The sequence below is a fragment of the Vanellus vanellus genome (genome assembly GCF_965231255.1).
Source record: "Vanellus vanellus genome assembly, chromosome: 20".
Classification (NCBI taxonomy): domain Eukaryota; kingdom Metazoa; phylum Chordata; class Aves; order Charadriiformes; family Charadriidae; genus Vanellus; species Vanellus vanellus.
In genome coordinates, this window is record NC_138925.1 from 5,095,582 (window position 1) to 5,112,352 (window position 16,771).

The window sequence follows — 16,771 nt, forward strand, 5'->3', positions numbered from 1 at the left end:
GGGATCTGACGCTGTTTCTTCAGCAAGAGAGCAGATTTTGCTATTCTGGCGTTTTCTGTGAACGACAGCAGACATGCCCAGAAGGCATAACTCAGGCCTGGAGTTCACCAGCACACCCAATACAACAGTCAGAAATATTCCAGTTCTGAGCCCAACTCCATCACAAATGTTTTTCTTCCCACACTGTGCCAAACCAGCGTATTTAAAAACTCAGAAAGCAAGTCTAGTATTGTCTCTAAGCAATAGCAAAACTATGCCATAAGCTAATAAACACAGCCCTAAATGGACTGTTACCTTGGTCAATATCTGACTTAGTGCTGTTTAGGAGCGGTATCAAAATCCTATTCTTAATACTTGGCAGGTAAGTGAAGTGATTTTCAAACTGCCAGACACACACGTGAGCTGAACAGCTTCTTTTGATGGATTTTTAATGGTGTGTACTTTGGTTTTTATTGTTTGGAGCTTAGATACTTTTTTGCGAGGTTTGTTTTAAAATGCAAATATATATGTAAATTTTGAGTCTACACAGATTATGTTGAGACTTTAAAAATTCTTTGTGAGTGTATTTTCTACACAAAACCATACAAACACATCCACACAGTCTACACAGAATTTCTGCTGTCACCCCTCAGATTATGTAAGATTGAAGACAGTAAGCTTGTTAAAATTAAGGATCCATGTAACTGTTTATTATTATTTCTAACCTGACAGCACTCTTAAAACTCATTCATACCGGAGTCCATTGTGCCAGATCTTTAACTCACACACAGAGGAAGTCACAGACTGAGTCCTGAAGACCTTATATTCTAGCTTGCTGTTCATGCTGAAAACACACCTCTTTCAAGTAACTGTTCAAGGCATTAACTGTCAGAGTTCAAGGAGTGTCTGGATGACGCTCTTAGTCATATGTTTTAGTTTTACATAGTCCTGCAAGGAGCACGGGAGTTAGACTCCATGATCCTTATCGGTCCCTTCCAACTCGAGATATTCTACGATTTTATGAACTGATCGGTTTCCTGACTAGTTAAGAAAGTAAGTCCTCTAACTAAAACACAAAACTTTGTGATGATGTCCAACAGTTTATTGAACAGAATCCACTGTTGCAATAACTAAAGATGTAATAGTGTTGCACTTTTACAGGACCTTCTATCCAAGAATCTATCCGCTCTATCATATATTAATTATCTAAATAATAGAAAACCCTACTGATGAAGGGAAGTGTGACGTTAAGTTTGAGAAGGGAAGGCTGAGTCCTACATTCACTAAATGCTTTTTCAACTCCTTATAGTGGATCAGAATCTAATTTGTATTGACTGTACACCTTCAGGTCAAGAAGGTTAGTACATATGATGTTTGTTTGTACACGATGATCATTTGTATCTCATTTTCCTTGTGTAATAAGATCTTGTCACAGGCATCAACAACTATGAAGTGCATTCAAAGTAACATTCGGTGTCTGATTCTGACAAAAGTATGGCACTAGTTGAACTGAAATCTAGGATCTGGCACAGAAATCTGTGAAAGTGCTTCAGAAATCACTGCAGAAAGCAACAGGACCAGATGTTTTTCAAAGCATTACTTACTATACACCACAGGGTGAGAGGGCTGACTTGGTACCAGCTGTGTAGAAGGACCTGGGGACTGTGGCTCATCCGTGCTTGTGCCCGACTGCTGGAAAGCCAGGTCAATTTCTTCATCTGTCAGGCCTGGGGGAGCAGAGGAAATGAAATCAGTTTAGCACCTTTACTCACTTGATGCACACATAATTAAATTCTCAAGCCAGGACCCTTTCAAGCTGCAAAGAATTTTGGCACTGACTTGAGCAGTAATGCCTCCCCAATTTTGGATTCACTGGAATGTCTCCCTCTCTCTTTCTCTGTTGCAATTTAACCTTAAGCGACAGAATATTAGCCTCAACGCTGCTTCCAAATGTGGCTCATTCAATTTCCTTAATTTATCCTTGAGTTTATTGCTGCTTTTGAAGTAGCTTTCTATTGCAATTCTCCATTCTTCCCCCGAAAAAAAGATACCATCAACTGCAAATGTGGCTCATTTTAATCTGTAATGGTGTAAAAAAAAAAAAGAGGGGAAAAAACTAACAATAATGCATGAAAACAGACAGGGAAACAAAAAACTAATTATTGGGTTAGACGACTAATTAGTCTAGATCGTTTCCGAAGACGGGAATAATTTGCTTTATTTTATGACAAATGCAGAAATAAAAAGAAAAAATCAGGACTGACTGTGATTAGTATGAATGGGACACAGAATGTAAGGAGGAAATAAAACTATAACAAAACAGATCAAAACAAGGCCAAGCCCAAACTTTCAGCTTAGCATTGTCCCGGCCTATTGCTGCGTGATTAGATTGCCCTAGGGCAGCCTGTTTTTTATTTCACGCAGAGCTGTAGTAACACTGCACACATGGTACATGTTGGTGCAGTCACTCCTGCCATCAGGAAATGCCAGGATGACCATCTGTAATTGGCCACAACATATGGAAAGGATTTGGCCAACAAGGGGGAAAAGAAAAGCAGCTAAAGGATTCACGATGACCAGCATCTGTGAAGAAGGAAGCACAGCTGGATTATTTTTTCCAACAGGAGAAAACATCCTCTAGAAAAAGAATTTAGAACTCAGATGGCAACCATGATGTGGGGCCTGGACAGCTGTGTATTATTTGTTATGTTATCCTCCTGCACAGAAGCAGATAGAAAGCCAGTGTCCCTGCTACGAGGAACATGTGAAGTGATTCAGGACCTTTTACTATACATGGAGTGTGTATGCAAAAACATTCAGAAAGGCTGGAGGTGAGAATACAGATTTAAGGAAAGAGATATAGAAAAGAAGAGAGAGACCACTTGATTCCCAAACAGTTGTTGTAGGGACTGAGCACAGTGAGGAAAATGGTATGAATGTGACAGCAGTGGGATAAAAATGGGGGAATACTTCCTCTCCATCACCTACACTCAAGATCCATGACATATTGCTGGTAGATGAAGTTTCTGAACTTAATCCTTTAAAACACTTAGCTTTTTACCATTACAGGGAGATACAACACAGAAAACGGCCAGGCTTCTGGGCATATTACCTAAGTTTCGACAAATTTTTTCAGGATCTTAAACTTCACTGCATACTGAGGATCTAGACAGATTAATCTGTAGCACAAACAATATTGCAAGAAATAAATACACAAGTCTGTCCCAGAACTGTTATTTAATATCATAAAGCACTAACACAGCTTCTGGTATTCAGAAGGCTTTATACCTATTAACAGATCTTTTCCCTATTCCTGTGAGTACGTGAGATACTGTGAGTTCCTGTGAGATACTATTCTATCTACTCTACAATGCAGATACTGATGCGCAGAGAAATTAGGTGATTTCTCTAACAAAACAGAATATTGTCAGTGTCAGAAACAGTATCAGAAATCTAAAGCACCTGATCTCTGGTCCTGCAACCTGACAAAATCACCTCTTTACTTGTATTTGATGCATGCCTCAAATAGTAAGGAACCAAACCCACACATGACAGTATGGAACAAGACTTGCAGTGAGAGTAATAAAAGGCACATGAACACAACTCAGCCTACTGTTCCAGTTCCAAAGCAGTATTTATGGTGTCTAATCCATGTTAAAAAGCGAAGTCCTAATCAGAAAGAAACTCTTTTAACCAGCTCCTAATTATCCAATGTAGGAGAAAGCATAAACAGATGCCAACACTGCAGATCACTAGCAACTATGGAATTTCATAAAGATGGAGGCAACATTAGCTGCTGGCTACAAATGTAGCTCCCACTAGAATAGGGCATTTTGTTCTATTTCCATGCAAAGACAGCAAATCTGATAATATTTAACACTTAGAAATGTACGAAAGTTATGGAGGATCCTTACTTGATTCTATAACAAGAGCAGGAAACAATGCTTATTGTTTCCTAACCATACTGCCCCTTTTATTCTCATCCTGTTTAAGAAAAAAAAAAAAAAAAAACAAACAACCAAAAAAACCTTTTGCAGATAAAATGCAGTTCTAGGATTATTCTGGTCTTGCCAACTAGGGACACTCAAGTATTACTGTTTCCATTAAAACCCTGCTGTACTGTGAAGAAAAAGCTGATGTGAATGTTAGAATGATGGGAAACCTTTCACATTTGAGTTCCTGGTTTGAAGCCAGAGCAAAGTAGTGCAAATTAAAACTGTTATTACTTCCCTGGACTATTCTGCTGCCTTGTGAAGTGGTCTTGTTCATGGTACTAGTGGCATTGTACAAAAGAACATCAGAACTAAATCCCTTCTTAATTATCAGAGAAGACTGGGAGTGCCATCACCATGGAACACCTCCTTTTTATTCATCTGAACAAGATGTTTTTAAGGCCCTGTCATCTTGGCCTCCAAGCATCAAGGGAATAATCTCCCGGAGCTGATTCCTTAAGCATATATATGGGCAAGTCTGCACTGCAACTAGTCATTTGTGGATTCAGAAATATACCTGTCTTCATGGGTGTCATTTCTCACACACACTAACAAAAATGTACAAGATATTCTAAGACTGTCTTCATGCAATTATAACTAACTCATCAAAATTCCCTTTGGACTGAATTTTTTTCAGATTCACCACCTACACACATGTATGCACACAGTATGAGTTTTCCATGCCCCAAATTATTCAGCCTCGATATATTAATTACATAGAAAAGTGGGAATTTCTAAACCAGATCAAAGTGTCATCTATTCCAATATCTCACCTTGCTTTATTTTCTCACAGTCCTTCTGTCACTGCATTATATAAAAAAGTATCCGTGGTCCATTCATTTTTTGACTCTAGCAGGAAGCTGGTAACCCCAAAATAATACCATTTTCCTTGGATGCAAAAGTAGTGCCACGAAAACTGGAGCTTTGTGTCTAATGTAACTCTCAAATAGGTATGTCAAGAAAATCACCTCAGTTTAATAGGAGATTTGCTCTAAATCCACTTTCTCAACACTTTGGAAAACAAACATTTTAGTTCTTCTGTTGTTGCAGCAAGATCAAGACCATGCAGAATGCAAAAGGTTAAAAGGAACAATAAAGGAAACTGCCAATTGTAAGTGAATTATATTTGGCTTTGAAAGCTGAGCCACGGCTATATTATAAAAGGCATCTCTTTGCGTTGTTTACCATCACCCTGACTAATGCAGACCTTTTTTTTTTGTTTTAAATAATCTCATGCAAATTAGACACACACTTCCTTCCAGTTGATTGCTATCTGCAAGGAATAATCTAACCGCAGAGGGTACTGAGCAAGGACTGAGCTGAGGAGAAGGATGCAAGGAAACTGTCTTCACAGCCCTACAGAATGCAAACCTATTCCCTTCCCCCAACCATCCATCTCATTCCTCTGGAGCACCACAGCCATTGCAAAGAATTAGTCATAATTTTCACAAAGCCTTAAGATTTCCTTTTCAGGCTTCAGGGTGTTGATTTGAATAATCCAGCACCCATAATTGTTTTGCACTCAAAGGTTCTTGCTGACCCTCTTTTGTGATTGTCACTGCTGCCACTCAATTTTCAGGGATCACTCAGCCTCTGTAAATTGTAGTCAACCACAGAATCAGAGCAAGTCACAGAATAAAATGGGTTGTCACAAACATCTCTCAGTGCCTGCACCTCAGGTATTGTATAAAAAGCTCCTTTGCCCGAGAACTTTTGACTTGACTGTCTGTTTAGGCCCTTTTACAATATCTACTACTATTTAATATAAGGACCTCATGTACATCAAAATACTGTTCCTCTTAAGACCACTCTGAAGTACAGGAGTACTTAGAGGAGTACTGTTACCCCTATTTTAGAGATGAAGAAGTGAGACATACAGATACGAGAAGTGCTCCAAGGTCAGAACCAAACCTCTGACAGACAATAAAACTCATGAGATGTGATTCCCAACCCATTGTTTTACCATAAATCCATTATTCTCTATCTTCTGGATGAAAGCAATAATTGCAATGCAAAACCCTTGCATGAGCTTAACTAGACGAGCCACTAAGTTTTTTCTTCTTCTCTGACACAGGCTCTGACATTTTAGTGACAGCTCTTTTTCCCATCCCATCCACTGAGCATATCTTTTTCTTCATTATATTCCTTTTTGTATTGCTTCATCCAGCAGTTAGTTCATGCCAGATTTTCACAACCTGAGGGCAACATTAGTTTTAGGGAGAAAATTTTGGTTAGGAAGAAATTAAAAATTCTACCATAATAGGGAAAGGTGGTGGAAAGAATTAAGTTCCTTCTCTGGGTTTCCAGAGCCAGCTTTATTACCATTCTGACAGACCACCCTGGAGCAATCATCACACCTACCCTTTCGAGGGACTAAAGGCAGGGGAGAAGTATCTGTTGTTTTCCTCACACATGCACACACTTTCTATTAAGAATAAAACAAAATAGAAGTGGACAACTTGTTTAGTTACAACAAACTATATGACTATCCGAACTTAGTGCATGGTATCATATGACTAAAAGGAAGATCTACTGGTAGACACCCTGAAATGACATTACACTCCTGTTCCTGGAAGCCACTGAGTCAACTCTGCTCAGAAAGAACATGGCCACATTTTAAAAGAATCATCATAAAAACCTTCTGGGATCTGATCCAGACTAATGATTCCACCTGTTCAGTCAGTTACATGCAGTGCTGGGCGATTCTTTTATCAAATGTTTGTCCTATATCCTACTCTGTGCTTAGTTGAACACATTTCAAAAAGGTCAAAAAGGCACAGTCTCCTGATCCATTTTCTTTCACACATCTTGGTTCACGGGGCATTCATGAGGCTGAGCCCAAACCAACATTTTAACAAAACCTAAGGTGTCAGAAACATCACTGATTTTTTTTACCCTTCATTTACATTAAGACACTGTATTTGAATGTAAACATCCTGCTGCTGCACTTCCAGCTCAAACTTTGTGTAAAGTAGCCCAAACATCAAAAGGAAATTGACTGGTCTCAACTGTCAGGCTGAAAATGCAGAAATAAGAGTAATTTGAAAAGTTACTGAAAGGGCTTTGAATTCTTACAGCTTTATTCATCTACGAGACGGTTAATTATGCAATTGCAATCGTTGAGAAACATTATATACTTTAACCCATCAGGGTGACTAAGCAGCAATCAGAACTGATAAAGGTGCTCTAACCTCAGTTGCGCAGCACTGAAATAAGGAAGGAAAACCAGACTGACGGTGCAATGCTAAGAATAACAGAGAGCCAACCAGGAAGGAAAAGGTTAAAATAAAAAGTATTTTGGCATAACAAATATAAATAAATAAATAAATCTGGCAGCAGTTTCTCTTCCTGGCCAAGCTTTTTGGAGTCTATAATAAACTGAAGTGTAATGGAGGAGAGGAGGGCAATGTCAGAGGGTGAGGGTTTGGGAGAGAGGTTGTTAAGTATCTCCCTCTCCTCAGCTGTGTTTACTCCATTTACAGGACCCCAGGTGATTGATAGACAGACAAAAGAAAAGCAAGCAGATAGTAACCCCCCTCTGGGAGCATCAGTAAAGGGGATAACTCCTGACATCATCTAGAGCCCCAAACTCTCCTTAGCCACTTGTAATTAAAAAGACAGAGCAAGATATGCAAACCAGAGAAAAAGTAAAAGAGGATTTTTTTTATTTATTATTAACATTTTGTTGGAACAGGAGAGTGCAATAAGGACTCTCAGAGCCGTTAAAAGTCGTCGGGTGACCTGCAGACCCCTATTTCCCAGAGCCTTGTATAAAATTGAATTTTTTAAACATAAATTACACGTAATGACGACACTGTAAAAACTAACAGTAATGGAAAGCTGTGCTGTATTTCATTAGCCTGTATTATTCCGTGCCACCTGATCCAGCCGGGCCTTGTTTATGAGTTAGTGTGTTAGCAGATGCCGATGGAAGCATTTGCTTCGACCTTGCTCTTCTCATTGGGGCATGAAATTACGACGGCAGCACCTTGATATTACAGCCATAAATACAGTAAACTGCAAATTTAAGCCAACGGCTCCTATTGTCTCTGAACATAAAGCTGATCGGTATTTATTTAAAAGGAGAACGAAAAAAAATATTATATATCACCTTGTTTATGGGTCCAGTCCCCCCCCCCTTCCCCTAATCTGCCTTATTCACTTGGTTAAATACTAAACAAACAAACTAAATCCTCCCTATTTTCTACTGATTAAATATTCTTATGAAATGAGTATTGTCTTCAGAAAACTGGATCAAAGTATTTTCACTCTGAGTAAGAAAGGGCAAGCAACTTGCTTAGCATGTCTTGGAAAGGAAAAAAACAGGAACAAGTACTACAACTTTTCTTCTCAGTTTTCTATATATGAGCAGTTCAAAATGTGCTATGAAAAAGTTGCTTCTGGTCACTCACGTTTGTGTGTAACACGTATGTGTATGCACACGAGAGATGGAAAGAAAAATATATTTCCTTCCAGTTGTTTTCTATTTAAAAATCTCCCTTGTTAATACTATTTCAAAACAAGGAGGAAAGATACAGGCAAAAAAAAATGCAGTAAGATTAATGGGAGGGGAAAAAAATGCATAGGATTCCTTCTCTGAGGCAGCAGACAGCAGGGAGAATGCCTCATTCTCCTATGGGCATTTTGGGTAAATACCCCCATTCACTGACAACATACCCACTAAAATTTATTAGAGGGGAAAAAATCAAACACAAAGGCAAAAGGACACTGTAATATCACAAAGCATATCACAGCATAAATCACAGCATTATAAGTCAGTGCAAAATGTGTTTCACTGGTAGTTTCAAGGCAGGGAAAATACAGTTTCACTTGTAGTAAGAGAGGTCAGGTCTTCCTCTTCGAATGTAAAGTAAGCTCCTTGCTTATATGAAGTATGTTATCTCTGGTCCACATGGAAAAAAAAGGAAGGGATAACCTTAAGTAAAAGCTCCCAATACTAAGCTATATATTTCAGGAGCCAAAGCACTAAGGGAAGAACACGAGGAACAACATGCAGGACAATGTGGTTGGATAATGGGACTCAGACTCGAGATTCTGAAGCGCAAAAGTCCTACTAGATGCAGCACTATCACAGCCTTAGAAGGATTTGGACACCTCATTTTTTAATTAATCTACAACAAATCTTCAGGTAGCAGAGAGCATAACTCAACAGGCACAATTTTTGCATCACAAAAAGTTCAAATCAGAAAAAGGACAGACAGCAAAATGACTCTAAATTAAACAAGACATGTCCAGAAGTCCTCTGTAATCTGAATTACAGAACCAGAAGTTTTGTTACAAAGCTCAGTTAAATTCCTACACAACAAGCATATGCAAAAACACGGCAAAACTTCCATCTTCAGTACATTCTTCTGAAGACCTGTCTATTACAGAGTCATTCTAAGAATACCATGATCAGAAGAAACAAGTCTTTCTGTAACATAAATAAAAATCTCTCCTCCTAAAAATGGAGGGAAAATGTATTTTATCATCATCTATGGGTTTTATTTTTAGGTCTCTTGCGTTCAGCTTTTCCTTTCTATTACCATGCAAGCAGAAGAACAGTACCTGATAGAAAGCCTCCTTTGAGTGGACAATGGTAGGGTAAGTCCACCTGTCTATCGCACCGCTAGTGATAAAGAGACAATGCATGTGACTAAGCTGGAAACCAATGTTGTAACATGGGAACATGGGGCATCCAATTCAGCCAGTACACGATGTAAGAACACTATATAGCAAACAAAATCTCTGCATATTTGAAATTATTTCAAATTAATATTTACCTTGGGGTTTGAAGGCTTTGAAGACTCTATGCCAGGATGCCAATTCCAAGGTAGTTTATCAGGAATAGAACATAACCAAGGCTCTGACATTTGTTTAGAAGAAGCCCGTATAGGGCAGAAAATCCAAATAATGGAAGAGACACTACTCTAGTAACCATAATGCTGTCATAATTTGTTACCGCAACTGACAACTTCCCTAGAAATAAGACTATGCATTCGGAGAAAACAAGTATTAGACACACTAAACTGGTAAGTTTCCAAGCGTACCCAACCTGTGACCTGCAAATGCTTGCTGTTATTCCTGCAGAGAAACAAGTTTCATGGTGATGGTTCCTGATCCTCATTACTTGTATTATAATAGTCCTTAGAAACCCCAAAAGTCATTCACTGTGCAGGTATTGTGCCAGGTACTGTGCAGAAACATAGAAGGCAGTCAGACCCAAAGCGTTCAACAGTCTATGTGAAGGAAAGACAGATTGGAAAGAAAAGCACTGCACACATAAATGAAGTAACTTACCCAGACTACACACCAGGTCTATGAAATTTCCTTTCTATTAAATTGGGAACTACAACAAACAAGATTCTATAAAGGTGAAAGGATATTCATTTCTTCTACAAGTTCATTTCCAACAGTAGATCGCTTTGTACAAGGCACCTGAAAAACCTAGAAACTAAACTTCATTACCAAACTTACCACAAATTTTAAAAACAGCAGTGTTGGAAAACATTTGTGCTTCAGATCCATTTACTTTGTGTGAAAGAAAAATATTTTGTTGAGCAGCTTGTTGAGCAATAGTAACAAAATGATTGGCCTTTGGCTACTACTCTTTGATCTGTGATACTATCTTTAGGAACTTCTAAGGAGAAAGCCAGAGGTTGTCTTAAATTTGAGTAAGGTAAAACACTGGCAATATAGGAGGTTTGGTTTTGATCTACCCTTGGAACTCCCTTTTTAAACTGTATTTCCAACAACTTGAACCAGCACGTCACAAGAATTCCAACACTGAAGTAGAAGAAGCTGGCCTGAAGGATCTGCAGTTAACCAGACACTTGTAACTCCAACATCTCCTTTGTTATTACAGCAAAGAATAACCAGGTGTTTCAGTGGTATGGGCCTGAATACAGTCCGTATTAGATTTGACCTAGCAGACTGGCCCCTAACGTGGAATACCTCCAGATTAGAAGTCACCGCTGATCTGTTATTACTGGACTAGTCTGGCCCGCAATTCTATAACCAGACTCTCTTTCTCCCCGACTCAGCATTGAAAAAAAAGGAATTGTGTAATAGAACAGCAATTTGAAGCCATTATAAGGAATTTTTTAACCAGATTTGTCAGAATATCTGAAGGATGACTCAGTTTTATATATAAGAATGGGAAAGTCTGTCCTGATGCACCATTCCCAGGTCCTTATATTACTCTGGAATTATTGATTGCCCCAAACACACTAACAAGATCATCTGGATATTTTCCACATTAGACAATACCTGTCAGAGAGTACCTTCTGCAGACTAAGGTGAACAGCAATGTAAAGAGCAACTTGCCTCAACGCTATTTATTTTCTCTTTTATTTTCAAACCTTTTAAACTTTAAAAAGAAACAAAGCAAACCCATTTGTCCAGACTTACCACGTGAAAAATCATGTAGGTGTATACCAAACGAAGTTTTAGTGTTTGAAGAACGCACAGAACAGAAGATTGAATATGCAGTACGACAGTGCCTACTGTGTGCTGTCTCTGTGAGGAGGTTGCTATAAGGAGCATGGAGAACAGTAACTACAGCTGCATGTTCTAAGAAAATGTAAAAAAACATGGCCGTACATATGGAAAAATATATGGAAATGTAACAAAACCAACACTGGGTGAGGAGCCATGAACACAGGAGTCTAAGTCCATTTTCTGACAGATATTTTCTCACAACCTTACAGAGTGTCTTTGCTCCTCTAACCCAGTCTCTATAAAGTAGAATAAGTGTTAGACGCCCAGAAGTCAGGTATTGTAGCAGTGAGAAGATAAGCTCAATTATGAAAAATACATCTAAATACTACATATTTGATTATGGTACAAATGTTTCAGGTAAATCCGGTTTGCACTTCCCCCAGAAAGACAGAGACGCTAATACACTATTATAAAAAGACATGTCAGCAAGTATTCATTACAGATTATAAATCACCCTCGTCTTCTTTCTTTTGTTTTAGAGAATTTTTTTTACATGCCATTAAAATATTGTTTGCTGAATGCTACTACAAAGCTAGCCACCTGTAAAATTAAAGGATGATGCTGCCAATAAGTGTTGAAATACCTTCTGTTTAAAAGGCAAACCTACTTTGTAATTTTTAACACAACTGTATAAATATTTCTCCACCCACCCTTCACAATTTTGTTGGTTACACTGCATCCATTTAGACAACAACCATCTATGTCATCACACAGGATGTTAATCTTGGGTGGAGAAGAAAGAAACAATAGCAAACGAACTTTTAAGAAACAAAGATTACACATTCAAGCAGGGTCCTTCACGATAAAAGAAGAGTGAAGACAAAAAACATTAGGGGACAAGTCAAAAAAACAGCCGAAGTTTCAAAAGATCATTTTTCATCTTTTGGTTTGTTTATTGTTATTTTTTTTCTCCCCATGTGCCTTCAACAGCTCCTCGGAGTTCTGAAGAAAATTAAAGGAGTCTGGATTAAACGCCCAAAGGACGACTAATGCTAACAATAGTAAAAATAACGAGATGAAGTGGAAAAACTATGGTGACCACACACAGAGAACTGGAGTGGTAAGGTAGAAAAGGAGTTTCATCATTGCTCCCTCAGGACACGCACAGAACATACTAACTGCTTCTAGTTCTCTAGGGTTCCGATTACCATGCCAAACACACCTCCAGAGTTTCCTTATTAGTATAATAAAAAGCCTCTACACATTTGTGTTCTATTCCCAGCCTTGCTATTGACCTTGTGTAGGTCATTTAACCTCCATCTGCCTCAGTTTCTACATCTGTAAAACAGTAGTAATATTACACAATATCCTTTGTAAAATGTTTCAGGCTGACACAATTATCATGTACAAAGACTAACTGACAGTTTTGAGAATCTATACATACCTTATATGCATTTGAGCTAGGTAAGGCATTTGCAACAAATAATTTATTCAAGTAACAAGTTTATCCTTTTTTTTTGTGCTTGTAGATCATCTTTGGAAATAATTCCAGATTTCTAACTCTCACCAAACTACACAAGGACTCATCCTATTCATGCTTTGCTTTGAATGGGTGCTAAAATACATGGCATTTCTCTCATCTCCTTTCAGCCAAGTGTTGCCCTCAAAATCCAGTCACTTGGGTTGAACGTTGAAAATGGAAATACCAAAATACCTATTTTGTTTAACACTGTCTGTTGTATTCTAGAGCCTCACAAAGGTTCCAGCCCAGGAGTTAAAACAGGATTGGCTACACAGAATTCACACAGAAACTGGAGTGAAGATTAAGACACATTTATGGGCATGTTCCTGCCACATAACACAAGTCAGACCAGTAGGTTAGGCAGCTGAAGCAGCTGAAAAACTCATTGCTAGTATCAATTCATACTGTATGAGGATAGCTCTTGGAGTTCTAGGACTAGGAAATATCCCTTAAACAAAGGAATCGCCTCACAAATAAAAAGGGAGTTAATAAAAATGGACGCTACATAAGAATGTGTCTCCTTTCCTGGGTGCCAAAAGGCTGATCAACACTACTACACACGGGTGCCCAAAGAGCTTTTCAAAGAGCCGGGGTCAATTATGAAGGGCCAAGGATGTACTTTGCAGGTCCCTCTCTCTCCACATAATTTTGCACGCTACAGTCTTGAAGCATCGGGATCGTGCCAGGCACAGGCAGAACACTGTTGCAGGGGGACTGACTGTTTGATGTGCTGTTTAAGGGGCAGACCTCTGAGCAGCAGCTTCGCCCTTGGTCCCCCAGGGATGACACAGCCCCCACACTACTGAGTGCCAAGCCCAACCACCAGACGCAACAACTCACCCTTTACAGTCACAGCAGTAGATGAAGCTCACCAAAAAGACTCCGATTCTTTTCTTCCCCCATTTCCTACCTGGTTTTCTTTTGCTGCTACTCCTGTCTGTCTCGTGTGGCCTAGCGTGAAAAAAGCTCCCCTTTTATGATGCAATATCTGGGACCAGGTGAGGCCCTGACTCTACAGATAACCTAACAAATGGGCAAGAGCAGCTTGTGTTCTTATTGACAGTACACGTGCTAGTAAATACCAACCTCCAGGGTATTCTCAGTAAACATACAGCCATCCCTAGCTTCTAAAATACACACGCGCACAAGCACTTGCTTTACCCGACACTGAACTCACACCTCACAAACAAATTATTTAACTACTCTATCCCCCAAGGAAGACAGTGATCATTTCAAATGCAGCTCCCTGCTCGTCTCTCACATACACGCAACGGCCTGATAGGTTAAATGCTGCCATTTAATTACAGTAATGGAACCTGCTATTTTTTGGTTCCCTTGAATCCTCTCTCGCTCTCTTTTTTAAACACACACAGAGTCATCTTTTAAACATGTATTTTATATTTCTGAGTTTAACAGCTGCATTCTCCTGGTTCCTTGAAAAGCAGCAGCAATGATATTCTGATATTATTCCCTGTACCTCTGAGCGACTAGCCTTTTAAATGCTACATAAAAAGGAAAACAGGTTGGGGGAGAGGCTGCAAGAAGGGATACATGCTAACACTGCAGAGGCCAATCTGCCCCTTCACTTACTTAGATGGTTTGTGTTAATTTTATTGAATAAAACTAGCTTAACCTCTCCCACCACCTCAAACCAGCTGGGACCTGGAGTGGATAAACATGGAAATGCTTTGAAAATCCTATAAACATCAGTACATCACACTGAGAGTATGGTTATATTTATATATATATATGACTGGGAGTCAGAATTATCTCAGATCTAACTGTTCTTAATATATATGACTCAGTTTCCCCATCTAAAAAGGGGATGGTATTTCCTCTGTTTCCCACTGAAATCTGCAGTTTGCAAACTATTGGGAGAATGTAAAGGTCTAACGAAGAAGAGGAAATGTAATCAGAAGTACATTAAATTAATCTTATAATCTTGCCATTCCACAAAAGGTGTCACAAGCTTAGTCAGTTAATATTTGTAGAGTACTTTGAATATGCAAAGTGGCATAGAGATATGGGATACATGTTTGTTAAACTCTCGAGCATGCTGCAAAACACTTTTTTTTTCTCAAGTGAATTCAGGAGGGGGGCTGTAGGTGGCCAAAGACTAGAGGGTTTTACAGTTAGTTATTACTGAAGAAGGACACGGAACACAGTATTACATGAGTAGCAAAATAACTATTTGTGGATTTTACATTTTGTATTGCATGGCAATTAGAAAAAAATCCAGAAGCAAAGCATAAGTACTTCCAAGTCAAAATAAATTCTTACCTATGCTAAGGCCACAACACTCCTAGAAAAATACCCATATTACACCTGTCCTCAGCTTTATTTGTCCTCTAAATGTGAAAAGCTTATTTATTTGTTCCGTGGCAGTTGGCTCACAATCAGCCAGCCATCCATGCAGCAATATTGCCCATCTTCATTCTCTGGTACAGATATCCACTGGTGTCTCTTAAGGATGGAATCTTAAAAGGTGAGGCAAGGCAGAGACAAAGACAAATTTAATTTTATCACCATAAAAAGGGACATTTCCACATGGGCAGCAAGGACATGAATATCATGTGTATGCAGGGGCGGGGGGGATTATAAACGCATTTTTGGCGAAATTCAATAAAGCTGATTCCACTGCATAAGGTCAGCAATTTACTTCTAAAAAATGATATGATTGCAACTTTTAATATAACCCATGTATTTGCTGCAAGATGCTCCAGAAGATTGTGTAATGTAACCACCCGACCTCTCCACAGGAGCAGAGATCACCCCATTTACCCTTTATTGTCTTGCTAAAAGCAATGCACATTTGCACGGTATGACAAAGTCAACAGCTTTTACCTCAGAGAGCCTCAGATTTCATTGAGAATGAATTCTCCGCTCTCCTCCTAGGGAAGTGGAGTCTCGTCTGGACTAGGTTCCATCAGAAAGAATACAAAGAATGAACCAAAAACTAAATTCCCCGTTTGGCTAAGGAAAAAATGATTGCACTCCACATTAAAATTAAGAGGGAACAGTCTGTAGCAGAAAAGCAAACTGTAGGATTTCCTGTTCACCAGCACCCAAGACAGTTTTAAACATAGTAGAAATGTTGTCTAAGAAAACCTAGAGAATTATCTCATCCAGGATCTTATTTTATCTTTCCTAGCAGGAAAGTATCATTAGATTTGAGATGGATTTCAGCAAAAGAGCAACACAGATTATCCTAATTACACTCCTTGTTTTAGCCCCAAGAGAGAAGGCTGTCTCTTTAGACTTAAAATACCAGGTTCATTCACAAAGCAGATCAGGAACTGAATTCCTTTACTTGCTGTAGGAAGACTGTGGGGAAACCCTGAGCTGGATGACCATGAAGAGCAAATTCCTTCTATCACAAAAATATTTTTATACAAGCGTACATAGATTTCTTCAACTGTCTCAAGGTGAAGCTTGCTTCAAAGGTCAAAGCTGCAGGGCTGGATTAGGATTGCACGCAATCTGCCTGAGCCTTGACATTCTGACATTCTAAAGTTTGCAGCTCTCCCCTCCCATACACAGCTGGCGGAAGTAAATTCTCAACCTCTCTGCAAGTGTTGCTTTTACTGCAGAAAGCAACTTCAAAAATCACACACTGCAGCACCAAGAACTCCGAAACAAGCATATCAAAGCAGTTTATAAACATAGCTAACACAAATCTTACTAAGTCAATAATGCAAAAGTGGTAATTAACCCCATTTTACAGATGGGCAAGCTAAGAACAAGTAACTCGCCCAAAGCCAAGCAAGCAGTCATATCTCAGACCTCCAATGCCTGTTCTTAGATTGTAACTACAGAAGCGACTTTCTTTTGGCGCTCT

General features: G+C 39.0%; 1 protein-coding gene across 1 annotated transcript in view; it reads right to left on the bottom strand.

Annotated features, from left to right (window-relative positions):
- PEX14 (peroxisomal biogenesis factor 14) overlaps positions 1-16,771 on the bottom strand; it is a gene marked incomplete at its 5' end in the record, with an annotated part of 80,578 nt that overhangs the window by 16,317 nt on the left and 47,490 nt on the right. Inside the window, one exon of the mRNA XM_082493375.1 lies at positions 1,584-1,706. Within this exon, the coding sequence (XP_082349501.1) occupies positions 1,584-1,706 (123 nt within the window). The remainder of the gene's footprint in view (positions 1-1,583; positions 1,707-16,771) is intronic.